This window comes from Pleurodeles waltl, chromosome 7 (genome assembly GCF_031143425.1).
Source record: "Pleurodeles waltl isolate 20211129_DDA chromosome 7, aPleWal1.hap1.20221129, whole genome shotgun sequence".
Lineage (NCBI taxonomy): Eukaryota > Metazoa > Chordata > Amphibia > Caudata > Salamandridae > Pleurodeles > Pleurodeles waltl.
In genome coordinates this window covers 1,381,205,074-1,381,219,992 of record NC_090446.1, presented here as the reverse complement: position 1 = coordinate 1,381,219,992, position 14,919 = coordinate 1,381,205,074, and the positions used below count along the sequence as shown (strand labels likewise).

The following is a 14,919-nucleotide window of genomic DNA, read 5'->3' as shown; positions in this document are numbered from 1 at the left end:
TATATTCGTTTTAGGAATCACAGCTATTGCAGACACCTAGGTTGTTGAACCAATTCCAGGTTCTATGATATCTTGCTGATGTAATGAATTTATTTCTTCCTCTACTTTGGCTTGCAAATTAATCAGAACTCTCCAGTTCATTTGCGCAACAGGTTTCACTGCTTCATTGATGTGCAAAGTGATGGTTTTATCTTTCAATATTCTCAAACCTTCAAACAATGTAGGACATTTTCTTAATATAGGATGTGCTGTTGTAATATTGAACATCATAGGAAGTAACCCCATCACTTGAGCAGTAACATTACTCAGTAGGCAAGGACCAGGGAATTCTCCTTTTAAAATGTGTACTTCCTCTTTGGTAGATATATTCCTATAAGTTAAATTATCTTCAAATTTTCCTCTGTCAGTAACAGAACATTTAGCTCCCAATTGAAACTCCTTAACATCAGAAGGGATAAGTGAAGGTATTTCAGTGGGGAGCTAGACGACTTTACTGCCAATTTGAAATGACCGCAACGAAGTTGGAGGAATCGTGAGAAGCCTTTTTATAACAGACACACAGCTCCCTAAACTGCTTCCTCCACCTGTCGCTTTCCTGGAATAAACTGTTCCTTCCTTCTATTTTTGACTGAGACAATAAAACATTATCAATTACACCACAGATCACTACACTGATGTACAAGGAGGAAGAAAAATACTATAGAGTACTATGGAAGGGTCCAGCTGTCTCAGGAAACTAGGTATAAAATCAACGTAGAAGGTTGAACACTTTTAAAAGATAAATAGGAGGAGAATCAGTTAGATCTTCTTACAGATTGACAGGTAGGAACTTGAATGTGATGTCGGCATGCAGGAGTGACGTGCCACCATCTTGTGAAATAGAAATAGAGGACCACATTGACAGGCTATCAAGGATGAATTTTATACTTATGTTTGCTGCCATCTTGAGAGGAATGGACTACTCAATAACAACGTGATACAATTGCATCTGCATGGCGCCATCGTGAAGATCCACCATCAGCCCAGAAAGCATGTCTTCACCACTGTCCATACATTTGTTTCTGTCATATATCAACATTGAATCAATTTTACAAAAAGGAAACAGAAAACCTCTTCTAAGCTCTAATGCGATTAACAGCAGAAAACACTGAATGATACATTTGTGTTTTGCAGGATGCTGTGTATGGTTATTCTTCAACAAAAGAAAACAATCTACACATTTTACTACTAAAACTACTAGCTTATACTATTGCTTATGTGCTAAGCATGTAAAATGAACTCTAGGGTGCTTTATTTTCCTTGAGTGTAGCAGATTTCGCTGTCCTGTTACTGTTCGTGTCCTCACCTCTCACTATTAGTGGTACTAGAAGAAGGGTGATAAATCTGCTTCCCTCACAAGTGTGAAGAATAAACTTTTTGAGATGTGCATGTGGGATATTCGAGCATGACCCTGAGTAAGAGAGAGTTATGAGTTTCTCACTGGTGGCCTATGATGGACAGAAAGATGGTCTACAATATTCAGGAGGGCAGCCGCAGCCCGTCCATTGGAGCTGAGGGGCCACACCACTGCCACCTTTTGCCCCTCAAGAAGAGTGTCAGGCTGAGCAAAGGTCAGCCTGACAGACACTTCATTTTCAGATCAGGCAGCCAAGAGCTAGACATGCGCGATTTGTGCTGGGTCCTGACTGCCTTTGCTTGGCTGAAGGCTGAAGAGGTCACAGCTTCTATGGACGTGGCCTCCTCAGCTCAGCAAAGGTACCTCGAGGCCCTCCCCCTCAGTGACAAGGGGAAGCATCACCCATTGACTTCGACCTGGGTGCTTCAGGTTTAAGCCCTGAAGCGCCCAGGGCGAGTGTCAATCAGTGACACCTTGTCAGAGAGTGGGATGGGGTCAGCAGTCTCACTGACCCCATCCCAATCTGGGACGAAGTTGGGACTGCTGCTTTCCCTCATTGGCTGACCTAAGGTAAGCCAATGATTGAAGGCAGCAGTCCCAACTCTCCTGGGACCTCCAAGGCAGAGCTGAAGGTAAGTGTGTGTGTTTTTTAAAATGAATGTTTGGTGCAAGCGTGCGTGCGTGTATGTTTGCAATATTTGATAATGAGTGCTGTGAATGGATGTGTGTGTGTTTGAATTAATTAATTAATGAGTGAGTAAGTGTGAGTGTGCATGTGTGTCCCGCCCCCCTCCCTCCTAAATTTACCAGCCGCCACTGCAGGAGTGTGATGTTTGCAAGCTTTCGGATAAGAATTTGAGTTCTAGTAAGACACCTGTGGGGTAAGTGAGCTGCCAAGTGAACCACAGGAAAAGATGGGGATTGATTTTTTAGAAACCTTGCATGTAGCCAAGAGAAAACATTATTATTCTGTGGTTCTGGTGAATTGCTGATTGAGTTGGATTAAGGTGAGATTCCAGATGTTGAGACTGAGATAAAGTTTCTCACTGATGTGTTCTCTAGATAGGGGGTTCCTAAATGCACTGTTGTCAAAACAGTCAAGTCTTCAATTTCTTTTAAAAAGTGGAAAAGTTGTCAGCCAGTCACAGATGAAGGGAAAGGTTTCGTTAATTGGCTGCCAGAAAGGAAAAAGACCTTCACCAATTCTTGTATAGCAGATATGTGGAAATGTAGCTATCTGAAGTGTGTTGGAGCTAAGCACTTTAGAAGGCTAGACAGGTAGTGTGGCCCAGTACTATGTAGTGCTTTGTGTGTGTGGCACAGTAATATAAAGATAGCACATTTGTTCATAGAACGCCAGTAAAAGGCCTTAAGATGGGAAGACATCAATGTACATGCTGGAAGGTTGAGAACCAGGTAGGTTGCTGTATTCTGAACAGTCTGCGGACTCCTGATCATAATCCGGAACGCCAGCATCTGGAGCGTCGCCATAATCTAGACTGCTGATGATCAGGGTTTTGGTGAAAAATGTTTGGGAGTTAATAGGGAGGCACTTGAACACCTTAGGGAGCATTCTGAGGGTGCTGGAGCAAGCAGAAGGGACAGAAGTGTCTTCATCCACCAGGAAAGGATTTCTGTCTCAGAAGATACCAAGGTACCTGGCTGAGTTCGTGGGAATAGTCAAATTGCCCAAATCGTTGAGCCACTAAGCCTCAGACCTAATAGAAGTGGATTTTCTGAACCAAATGACCTCTGTCTTGTACCAATTAAACTTAAGACAGTTGTCATTCATCCAGCCAGCTACTTGGAAAATAATGCCATGAAAGTAGCCATAGTCTTGTTAATTTTTTCGGTAATAGAGACAATAATGTAGATATCATCCGGTTGGGAAACAATACTGAATCCGAACAATTCGATGATATCTGCAAGAGGAGTCATATATATGTTGAAGAGACTCTGGCAGGCCCCTAATTGGCTCCAAATATGATTATGGTGATATCAAAAGAAAAAGAAGGCAAGTTAACTGTTTCGATTCTGTTATATAAAAAAGATTTGAGCTATTTAAGGGCATTAAGACAGATGACAAGATCATGCATACATCTAAAGAGAAAGGCATGGGAGGCAGTGTAGAAGACAGCAATGAGATCCACTAGGTCCAACACTACTGATGTGCCTTGATTAAGAATTCTATCCATACCAGGAATTATGTTTTTGAGCATGGACAAAATAACTTTCTCCATATCACTATCCTCTATTGGCTTATCAATGCAGCAAAGACAGAAGATGGATATTGTCCAGGTAAGAGTTCCACTGGGCAGGTTGGATGCTAAATACAGCGGAATAAAGAGACTGAGAATAACAAAGCTAGATCTGTATCTTTGTGCACATGACATCTTTCTAATCCTTGATAGCCGAGATGTGTGATTTGAGCCAGTGGTGTAATGAAACTTGAGGGGGTCCCACTGCACAGGACATGGAGTGGCCCCCTCCAGACTCACTCAGGAGCTCTAATGCCAGGGTTCTGTGCTGAGGGAGCCCCCTGGATCACGTCCCCCCACCACACCTGCACCGCGGGGCTATGGGGGCCTTTGTTACACCACTGATTTGATCTTCCTAACTCTCAGATAACTCACCAGAACTTTGCTTGCTCAATTCAGCCCACATACACTTTTTGACTTTTGGATATTATTCCAGGTACCAGTCCTTAGTCTTGAAATGTGGTAGTACTCATATAAAGTGTTAAAGGCTAGTGTGTGGCAGCATCCTCAACAAAGTGCAAGATGTCTGAATTGTCAAACATCACAGGTGTCCTTTGTTGCCACAAGAAGGCCCTGATGTCCCACAACATCAACTGGCATATTCACAAAATCATTTATAAAGCATGTTAAATAGTACTCGTGAAGTACGTTTTTACGTACTTTTACAAGTCTTTGTGAATTGGCCCCATAACATCTCAAATGAGAATAAAGTTGGGATATTCTGGGTATATTCAGGGGCATAACTTGGTTGGTAAGATGGTGTGAGTGTGAGCATCAAATTTTCCTACAGTCACTCTGGCATATAATGTACATTATATGACAACCAGGGTGCATGAGAGGGGCTAATGGGACAGTGGAAAGGGGGATGAATATGGGTTGGTAGGGGTACTAAGTGAGAGAAAACACAATATTTTGTAAAATAATCAACATTTTTGAAGACTTTCAAAACAGACAGGAAGAAAGTGTGTGTGCAGTTTTGTCTGTGTGCACGTAAAACATTCTGGTGAAATCTGACAGACATCTCACCATACCCGAATGAAAAGCACCTGTACCTAAATATTTACCAGAAAATACATGTGTTGGGGGTGTAACACCCCAGACACCCTCCATCCCCCACCCCCGAAGTTATGCCCCTGGGTATATTTATATACAGTTAGTGCAAGTAGAAAGGACTGCACCATTTTTGCACTTTTACTAAGAGGGAATTGGACATTTCGGGGCCAAATCACAAAGCCAAGTAAGAGTATTTAAAAGCATACTACAAGAGCAGTACTTTATGTACTCCAAAATGCCCTTCTGAATCAGCTCCTTTGGTTTGTAAATCTAAGCTGTCTGTTTCCCTCTGCTGCCCAGGCAGTTGTCAGGTTTGTATTAGTTTAAAACATTGAAGCTGCTGTTCCAATTCAACAGACCTTTAACGTGGAGCAGGTCAGTAGGAAACATAACATGTACAAATAGACAGGTAGATCCAAGCTTCATCCTACCAACTCAATTATGATTGCATTACACGTGAAGGATCATTGGCACTTTCTTACAATTGTTAATCGAGGGCATTGCACGGAACCGTAACAGCTACGAAGATTTTTCTGCTAACCAGAATAAAAGTACACAGTGGCAGACAGTAATTTTAGGAGGGAGGAGGGCGGGAAGCACACTCACACTCATTCCTTCACACATGCATGCACATCCATTACTAAAAGTAGACTCAGATGAAACAATCTGCTGCCCTCATAATGTCCTCTAAACGAGAACCTAAAGCATATGTCTTGGAAGCCATGGCTCCTCTTGCTGAATGAGCCCCAAATAGTTTGGTATCTATACCAGCCTCATTCATTAACCACTCCATCCATCGACATAATGTAGCTGACGAAACCACCTTAAATGGTTTCTGTAAAGACATTAATAATTGACCTCTAGCATCTTGCCTGAATTCACCCGTAACCACTTCATAATCTTTCAAACATTGAACTACACATCATTTTGGATTATCAGGAAACATTAGATAAGTTACTGACCTGCAATTAGTCTTAGTCCTTCTGGTAATGGTAAAAGTAACACCCTCAGGAGAATAAACTCTCCCAGCCAGATCCAAAGCTCTGACGTCTGATACCCTTTTACAGCAAATCAGAAATAGCAACATAGTCAATTTTGCTGAAATCTGTTTCCGAGAAAGACACCTATTAGAAGGTCAAGCATCTAAAAACCTCAGAATGACATTCACATCCCATAAAGCAGAATATCAAGCTTGAGGAAGATTTAACAAACTGATACCTTTCAAAACTGTATAAACCAGAGGATGTTCCCCTTCAATGTATACATGTCCAGCAGAGATGGCTGATCTGAAATTATTAATCGTTTTATATGCCAAACCTGAACTCGTGAGTTCAGCTAAAAAATTCACAATCAACTCAATGTCCGACTCCACGGGATCGAAACCCCTTCCGTCACACCAACTACTCCATCTGCGCCAGGCTGAGGAGTATCTCTTACGAGTGCCTGTTGCCCAAGCCTGATTGATGAAATTTGCAGCTGGCTGCGAAAGGCCTGGGGAATTCAAACCATCAATACCAGTTTCTCTGACAAGATCAGTGGATGTTGAAGGCCCTCCGGACTCATCAGAAGATCCTGACAAGGAGGAATGAGAAGCAGAGGAGCGCAAGCTAAATTTAGAGCAACCGGGAACCACGGCTGAGCTCTCCAGAATGGGGTCACCAAAACAATCTCTACTTACTGTTGTCGTTTATGAGAGAGAACCCTGGAAATCATCAGAAATGGTGGAAAAGCATGCCCCCAAAACTGCATCCAATCCTGAAGAAAAGCATCTGTTGCCAGAGGGTCCGGATGCCAGCGGAAACATTTTGTGACTTGAGAGTTGATGCGTGACGCAAATTGATCCACGTCGCAAGGGCCCCACTCTCTGATTATCTGGAGAAAAATCATTGGATCCAGTTTCCAATCGCTGGAATCCCTCAAAAATCTGGAATTCCAGTCCGCTATTGTGTTCTGAACACCCGGAAGATAATCCGCTAGGACACCCAGATGATGACTGAGGCAGTAATGCAAGAAGTCCTTGGCAATTTCTGCCAGAATCCTGTACATTGTCCCCCCCAATTTGTTGACATACCGAACTGCTGATATATTGTCCCTCTTCAATAATATTCAGCAGTCCGTCTTCTGAGGGGCTAGACTCTTTATGACAAGTGAGCCCACTAGAAGTTCCAAACAATTAATGTGAAGATTCTGCTCCAAACTCGACCATCGACCCCCTGTCACCAAAGAACACCAACAGGCTCCCCAGCCCCAACAGTTGGCATCTGATTCAATCACCACCTTTGGGTAAGAACCAAATATGGCCCTGCCATTCCAAGCTTCCACCAATGAATCTCTGACTTCACCTTGTCGTTTAACAGAATCAGGTCCGAATAACTCAGACCCTTCTGCAAGTGTTGAATCTTGAGTCTTTAACCTGGCAATCTTCCTCAATGACACACCGGGCTGACTAATGCAGACTTGAATTCCCTCTTGAGGTTGCGAATTTTCTGAGAAGGAAGAATAAACTGAGAGAGGACAGAGTCTATCCTGAAACCCAGGAAGTCTATCTCCTGAGACGGATTTAACAGTGACGTCTGCACATTGATAAGGAAACCCAGATCCTGTAAGAGATGAATGGTCCAATCTAAATGAGTCAGGAGAATCTGTACATCCTGAGCCATCAATTATATGTCGTCCAAATATATGATCATACGTACCCCTTTGGCACGAAGAGATTCCACCACTGGTCTCATCTGCTTTGTGAAGCACCAGGGGGCTAACGACAGACCAAAAGGTAGCATATTGAACTCCAGACAGTGGCCCTTCCACAGGAATTGTAAATACCTCCTAAGTGGGTGAAAAATGGGAATAGAAAGATAGGCATCCTTTAGGTCTAGGTGGACCATCCAGTCGCCTTCTAATAGAATATCTCTCAACATGTGAATCCCTTCCATTTTGAAGTGTCTGTATAAGATCCAAAAATGTAAATCTTTTGGATTTAGTACCAGGCGATGACCCCGCCTTTCTTGTCTACTACGAAAATGGGGCTGATAAAGCCGAAGGGTGAGGGGGAAGAAAACCTTAATGCCCCTTTGTCGATCAGAGCTTGAACTTCGAAATCTATAAGGTCTGATCTGCAAGAGAAAAACACATTTGAAGAGGGGGTTTCAATTGTTTCGGAGTACTGATAAACTCCAAACGGAAACCCATGACCTTCTGAAGAATCCAAGGATCCCCAGAAATCTTTTTCGAATTGTCCAGAAACAATCCCACTCTGCCCCAAGAAGTACTTGAGAATGAGGTATAATGCTTACCTGGGTAACCAGCTTCCTGAATTGGTTCTTGCTGTCCCCTTTGGTGCCCTCTACAAAACCTGGAGCGTCCTCCTCTGGAGCGGGTGTGTTAGAAAGTAGAGACAGATTGTTCTCCGTACCAACCTCCTCTCCCTCTGTGGTAGTAGTTCTGAGGACTTCGTTCGGGCATTCGCCCTCCATAACGACCGGCCCTGAGAAAAACTCTTCGTTTAAAAACCTTTTTAAGGGACATCTGTGCCTTGTCGAGGAAGGAAAAAGTAGAACAGAACTTAGCCAGTTCTTTAATAAAGGAAGGACCAAAAAGTAATCCATACGCTGAAGGACCTGCCTCTGAAGTGGCTAAATCATTTAGTTTAGGGTCAATACGCATGAGTATAGACTTTCTGCGTTCAAAATAAATTGTGAAATTCGTATTGCTCAGTTGACAAACAGTTCTTTGAGCCCAACCAACCAGAACATCAGTGTCCCTGTTTCCTTGGTGTGGAAGGCAATATCTAGAATTTTTGTCAAAGGGCCAGACATATCAAGTAACTTATCTTGGCAGTTACGGCAAGACCTATCTAGACCCTTTTTTGGGTCTCTAGCAAACTTTTTCTTGAAGGTGACCATGGTAGGGTCTACTTCTGGAGTGTCTGTAACCTTAAGGTCCAGATCCGATCTAAGGCATTCTGCCCAAAGGCAGGATCACACCTCTTTATCGAAGCTCCTACGAATATTGGATTGAACATACTTCACAACTTCTGGGGAAGGAACCCAATTGGACGCCCTAGGGTGAACAAATTCTGTAGGGTCAAAATCTAGGAACCTGAGAGGGCAAGCTTGCTTTTTGGGTGTCTTGCTGGATCCTGGAGCCTCAGAGTCATCGGAATCATCCAAAGAGGAATTTTTATTTGACGAAGATGGGGGGTCTTTTTTCATGCTATAGTTATGTTCACTAGCATGCTTACGTCAGAGTTTCTCAAATGCGTCAGCATGGACATCCCCTGACACAGAATCTATTCCCTTATCCAAATTTTTAGATTTTGATTTAGATTTAGACCCTTTGTTCTGAAGTTAGGATTCCTGTAGCCAGCCCTGGGTGCGGGCGTAATCAAAAAGTTGGCCAGAAAAAGGTCCTAAAGCCCTGACAAGGGAAACATTGACAGACTGTTGAACCATGTCATCAGGGGCTTCCACCAGGTTATTCTCTAATTGATTTCCAGTCTCCTCAGGATAATAACCTGATTCATGTTCATCCCATTGAGCCATTTTCCTATCCCATATATATATATATATATATATATATATATATATTACACAATTAAATTCAAAGAAATACAGGATATTAATATAAGGGGAGTGCAAAATCCCCTGACAGGCTGAAAAGCCCAATAAAATGTGGAGGGAGCAGCCTGTAGCCAAAAACAATGCACTCTAGGCAAAGCCTCTTTAAATTATTACTGCCCACGTTCTAAATGCAAACTAGGCGTATAGGGAGCACAATAGAAAGATAGAGGGTGGCCTCCCGTCACACGCGATCCAGAAACACGAGCTGATCTCCCAGAGGAAAACTCTGATAAGATTGGCTCGTAACGCTGCAGCGCGATGCCACAAGGGTGATAGAAATAAAAATAAGACCACGCCCTAGTCGCGTAGACCGCTCCCGCTCCCACTCCACGATAGGGCTGAGACGGCAAGAAGCTGAAGAAAAATTACCAACACCGCGAAGCGCTTAAAATATACAATTAAGCGAGCTGAATCGCTTTGCTTTCAAGTCAAGAATGAACAAATAGCATGCACAAAACTGTATAACATTCGAAAAAGCAAGTAAAGCAAGTGAGTACTTATCTACTGCGGAGCAGCAAAGAAAGAAGAAGTGATTTTAGAGGTCACGATTATATGAACAGGGGTCTCGGGTGGTGATTGATACATGTGACTTGTAAAGCATCATGGGTTTTGATGTTTTTTGTTTTACTGTCTTTTGATTGGCTGCTGTGTTGAGACAGTAAAGAAAGAGAAAGCAGAATCAGAGCCTCTGGTCCTGAAATAGAATCTGCGCAAATCGCGCAGGTCTCACTCCTGGCTGCCTGATCTGAACATGAAGAGTGTCTGTCAGGCTGACCTTTGCTCAGCCTGACCGGCACTCTTCATGAGGGGAAAAAGGTGGGGGGACGTGGCCCCTCCGCCCTAAAGGACGGGCAGCGACGGAAAATACATTTTAATACATTGAATATAAAAGGAACTCACTTATATTTTCAGTGTACTCTGAAAATTTGACATGCATCGGGCCCTCCTGGACTCGCATAGGACACCCCTGTCATAAAGACATGCTGTTTCTGCTTTTTTAACAATTCTCCTAAAAGAAAGAATCATGCATCCACACTTTACAAACTACAGTCCAACAAATATAACAAAGGCTTCAAATCGAGATTATTAACATCGACTATTATCTCATGTCGCCCAATGTAATGTTGTTTCCAAATCTGATGTATTTTTCTCTCTCTCTCCTCCTAGCATGACAGTACCATCATCGCCCTGCAGGGGGCTCTCAAGGTATTCAACGGGCGCCACCCTCCCTACGCCGCCTGCCACATTTTCGAGTTCTACGAGGAGACTGATGGGTATGTTGATATCTCTCCCGGGGGGAAGGGGCAAGGCAGCATCGCAGGGAACAAGTCCTTATAGCAGGCATGAGTCGTCATAGGAAAGATGAGTGACTAGTAGCACGTCCCACAGGAATGTCTCCGGGAGGAACTGTTGCACAAATATGTTGTCACAGAAGTGAAAGGCCACCAGCATGGATAGGGTAGCTCGAAGGTTTAGCTGGTTCCAGCAGAGGGCGCTCCTCCCTGTAGGAATAGGTCACCACAGCAGGTGTATGTAATCACAGCAGAGATTGGTCCTTACAGCACAGGTTGGTTAGCACTGCAAGGATTAGTTGTCACAACTAGTGTAAATTATCAAAGCAGGGACTGGTCTTTGCACGATTTACTGCATCAATTGAAGGCAGTTTCCCTGCTTTCTATGCTAAATCTTTTGTTTATGTTTCATTTATGGAGTGGAAGAGCTGTATTGATCTGCTCTCAGGATCAGGGGACTGATAAACTTTATGAATACATTGCTGCACATCTACTTAACACTGCACAGAAGTTCAACCAACAAGAGTCAAGTCCATACACAACAAACAACACAGATTCCTGCAAATAAACGGAGGTATTGGTACAGTGTGTGAGTATCGAGGACAGTGGCAACGCCTGAGTTCCTAGGATGTGAGGGTGCCAGGCCTGAATATAGAGGGTGTGTGTTTCCCAGGAAGACAGCAGAGGGCATGAGAGTTCCAAGCTTGAATGCAGAGGGTGGGATATTCGCAGAAATGAATACAAAGTGTGAGGTAACCAGACATGATTACACCGGGTGAGAGGTTTCCAGGACTGGACACGGAGGGCGTGAGGGTCTCAGACCTGGATACAAAGTGTTAGGGTGTTAAGCTTGAGTAAAGAGGTAAATAGATCTGAGTTTGTTATAAGTGGTCAAGGCATGGTTGTAGAGGTTGTAAAGGTCTCAAGCATGAATTTTGAGGTTCTAAAACCAGAGTATGTGAGAGGTCATGTGACGTGGCACCCTGGGTGTGAAGTTACCAGCCCTGGATACTTAGGATGAGATTCTCAGGCTAGTGTACAGAGGGTCTATGGCCCACACAGACTTTCTGAGGGTCCTCTGCCTGCATTAAGAGGGTAAAGTCAACTTGGAAGTCCAATTCCAATAACAGGGAGGATTATACATTTCAATATAGCTGTGGGTGTCTCAAATCATATTACAAGTCATATTACAGAGCATGCATAATCGTTGACCTTAATAAAGATGCTGATGGTCCTTTGAATCATTACACAGCATTTGGGGGTCCTTGGTCTGGATGGCATATGTAGTTGTTGCATGCGTACCTACAGAGGATTTGGGGATTCCATGTTGGAATACAGAGAGTGGGGGATCTAGGGATATATACAATGGAAGCAGGAGACCAGTGTTGTTAAAACCAGGTAATGAGGGTGCCACAGGCAGATGTTTTACACATTTTGTGGAAAAGAAGATGTACAAATCTACAACGTTGGAGATCAGAACATTTCCTAATGCTAAAGCCACAAAAGACTGGGGGCCTGATTTATACTTTTTTAGCGCCATATTTGCGTCTTATTTTGACGCAAAAGCAGCGCAAACTTACAAAATTCAATTATATTTTATAAGCTTACGCCGCTTTTGCGTCAAAAAATGATGCAAATGCGGCGCTAAAAAAGTATAAATCAGGCCCTGAATATCTTATCAGCTAATGCCAAAACTTGACCCTGATGTGATTAAACAATCCAGGGTGTATGGCTTTTCCGTCACTATCATCTGTGATTAAATAACTAGGAATCACCCTAGACAACTCCCTATCAGTAATACCACAAATAAACAAGCTGGTTCACTCAGCACAATTCCACTTACATTTGCTAGAGCAAATAAAACTGTCTCAAAAATTTAATAAAAGCAGCTGCTCAGTACTATCCTCGTCCTAGTACTCTCGTGGCTAGACTACAGAAACCGCACGCTCCTCCCTTGCACCAACCCAGGCAATCCTCCAAGCAAGAATGATATCATATCCAAGCAGTGCTTAATTTGTGCTTGTTGTTTCCGGTGCTGAGCACCAGCACTTATTTTTGAGGGCCGGGGCTTATTGTTCTGCCTCAAGCATTTGCTGCGAGCACAAGACACATATGGGAAAGACGGAGGAAGTAAAAAATGAAAAAGCATCACAAAGGGAGAAAGTAGAAAGCTGCAAGAGTGAGCTGAAGGGGCAGGGAGTGGCTTTACATAGATTGAAGAGGCCCGAGATGGCTTCAGGATTAGGCTGCCTCAGTATTCAGCGTTCCCACATTTAATTGCAGCAGCCGCGGGTTTAAGAGGAGGGCTTTGAGCACTGGCACGTTTTTATTTACAAATTAAGCACGGTATCCAAGCAAATTCGACCACGTTTTGCCAGTGCTTGTTTGGTTACCCCTGGAAGCTAAGACCAAGGTCAGGATCAGATGGCTAATTATGCCATGCAAGTGATCAAATGTTGTTATGTTATAAACTGACCATATCCAACAGCAAATGCACCTCAAGCAGTCAAGGCTGTCTACAGCCTGAGACACACAAATTCAGTCCATCTCAAGCCTTGAAACAGTCTGTCATGGGGGCAGCAACCAGTGTCTGGACCCCGTCGCCCAGATACTCGAGAGTACAACCAACCCTACTCTCCCAGGGACTGAAAACTAATTTACTCAAATAGTCCCTGAGCTGAGGCTAGTCGCCTCTGGCAGTACACATTTCCTTAGGCCAATTTCATGCTGCACCTTTCACTTCCCACTTCCTTCCTCCACTCCACCCGCTTCCACGTCGCCAGTTCTTTTTTCTGACCATTTCCGCTAGTGCTGAGGATCCGGTTGGTTCCTTCACTCTTAAGATTCCTACAAAGATGGCTGCACACCTTACCACTGTCACTAATTTCCGAATGATGTGCGATTGCAAATTGTTCTCATTATGGAAAGCACATTAATACGAATTAGTGCACCCACACTGTATAAACTGTTAAATAAAATAAAATTTACGAAAATTGAATACTTGTGTAAAATGGATAACAGCCCAACATTGGGGGTTAGGGGTCAGGTTAGTCTGATTACCAAAGGGCAAGCTGGATCGTTCCACTTCACAAATGTGGGTTATCTGGGCAGTAACCACCCACCAGATTTAACATTGCCCATCAGCGTCATCGGTGATTGTGCACTGCAGGGTCATGCAACTCCACATACCGTGGTCATCCGAGTGTGATCACGCAATATCCCTAGGTGAGGCAGGGACCAGCAGCATCTTGTAGCATTTCATGATGGGACGGGGGAATTTGGGGGCACAGTGACTAATGGATTATAAGACATCCCGCTGGCGTGAGATGTGGGGTGCAGAGTCAGTGTGCACTGTGATTAGCAGAACTGTAGGATTCCACACATCAGCAGCAAATGGTCCTATCATGTCATGTTATGGCAGTGTGACCAGCAAGTTCATTTGACTGACATCACATAGGTAAGGGGCAATTATAAGTAACACAGTTTGTGACGTCAGCAGTAATATTAAAGGACAATGTGACCAGCAGGTTAATTAGAAAACATAGAGGGAACATGGTGGGCAGTGTGTCCAGGAAGATAATGGGACTTTGCAAAGTGGGGTTTTGAAGCTGTCTGGCCAGCCGGGCTATGTCACATACCACGTGTGGACAAAGGGGAGTTTACAAACCAGGATCATGCAGCATCACACAATGGGATCCATACAGAAGGGTCAAATGGCAATGTGACTAGCAGGACTAGGTCACATCACATAGCAAAGCAATGTGACCTGTGTTAATATGATGACCTTGGCAGCTATCAAAGGGCAATGCGACAGTGCATTGTTATGACCACATAGGAGAACTATATTGCATTGTGTCAAGACGTTTTATGTTACTTCACAAACAGACGTCCTTTGGACAAGTGACCAGTGAGATCACATGACATAATTTAGGGCCAGATGTATCAAAGGATTTTTCCCATTCTGTGTCAATGGGAAAATGTGTTCGTACATATGGCCCTTAGTGTGGGTCAAAGTCAAGTTCACCACAAAGGCTGACATGGCATCCACTAGGGAGCTAACAGCTAAAGTGATCATCTGTGTTGTGCAACATTACAAAGGGGTCCAAGGGGCAATCAGGGTAAAGTGCTACAGCATGAGCAAAAGTCAAGGTGCACAGAAGGATCCTGTGACATCACACACTGGGGCACTAGGCTTTGTGACCAGCAGGATCAGGTTCTGTTGTGATGTGTTATGTTGGGAGTTTTTATGAAACACTTACATGCACAGCATGCATCTTCTCACTGATTGATTACATCTGAAA

General features: G+C 43.6%; 1 protein-coding gene across 1 annotated transcript in view; it reads left to right on the top strand.

The window, feature by feature from the left end:
• LOC138246366 (testicular acid phosphatase homolog) overlaps positions 1-14,919 on the top strand; it is an 82,325-nt gene that overhangs the window by 56,214 nt on the left and 11,192 nt on the right. Inside the window, exon 9 of the mRNA XM_069200912.1 lies at positions 10,494-10,600. Within this exon, the coding sequence (XP_069057013.1) occupies positions 10,494-10,600 (107 nt within the window). The remainder of the gene's footprint in view (positions 1-10,493; positions 10,601-14,919) is intronic.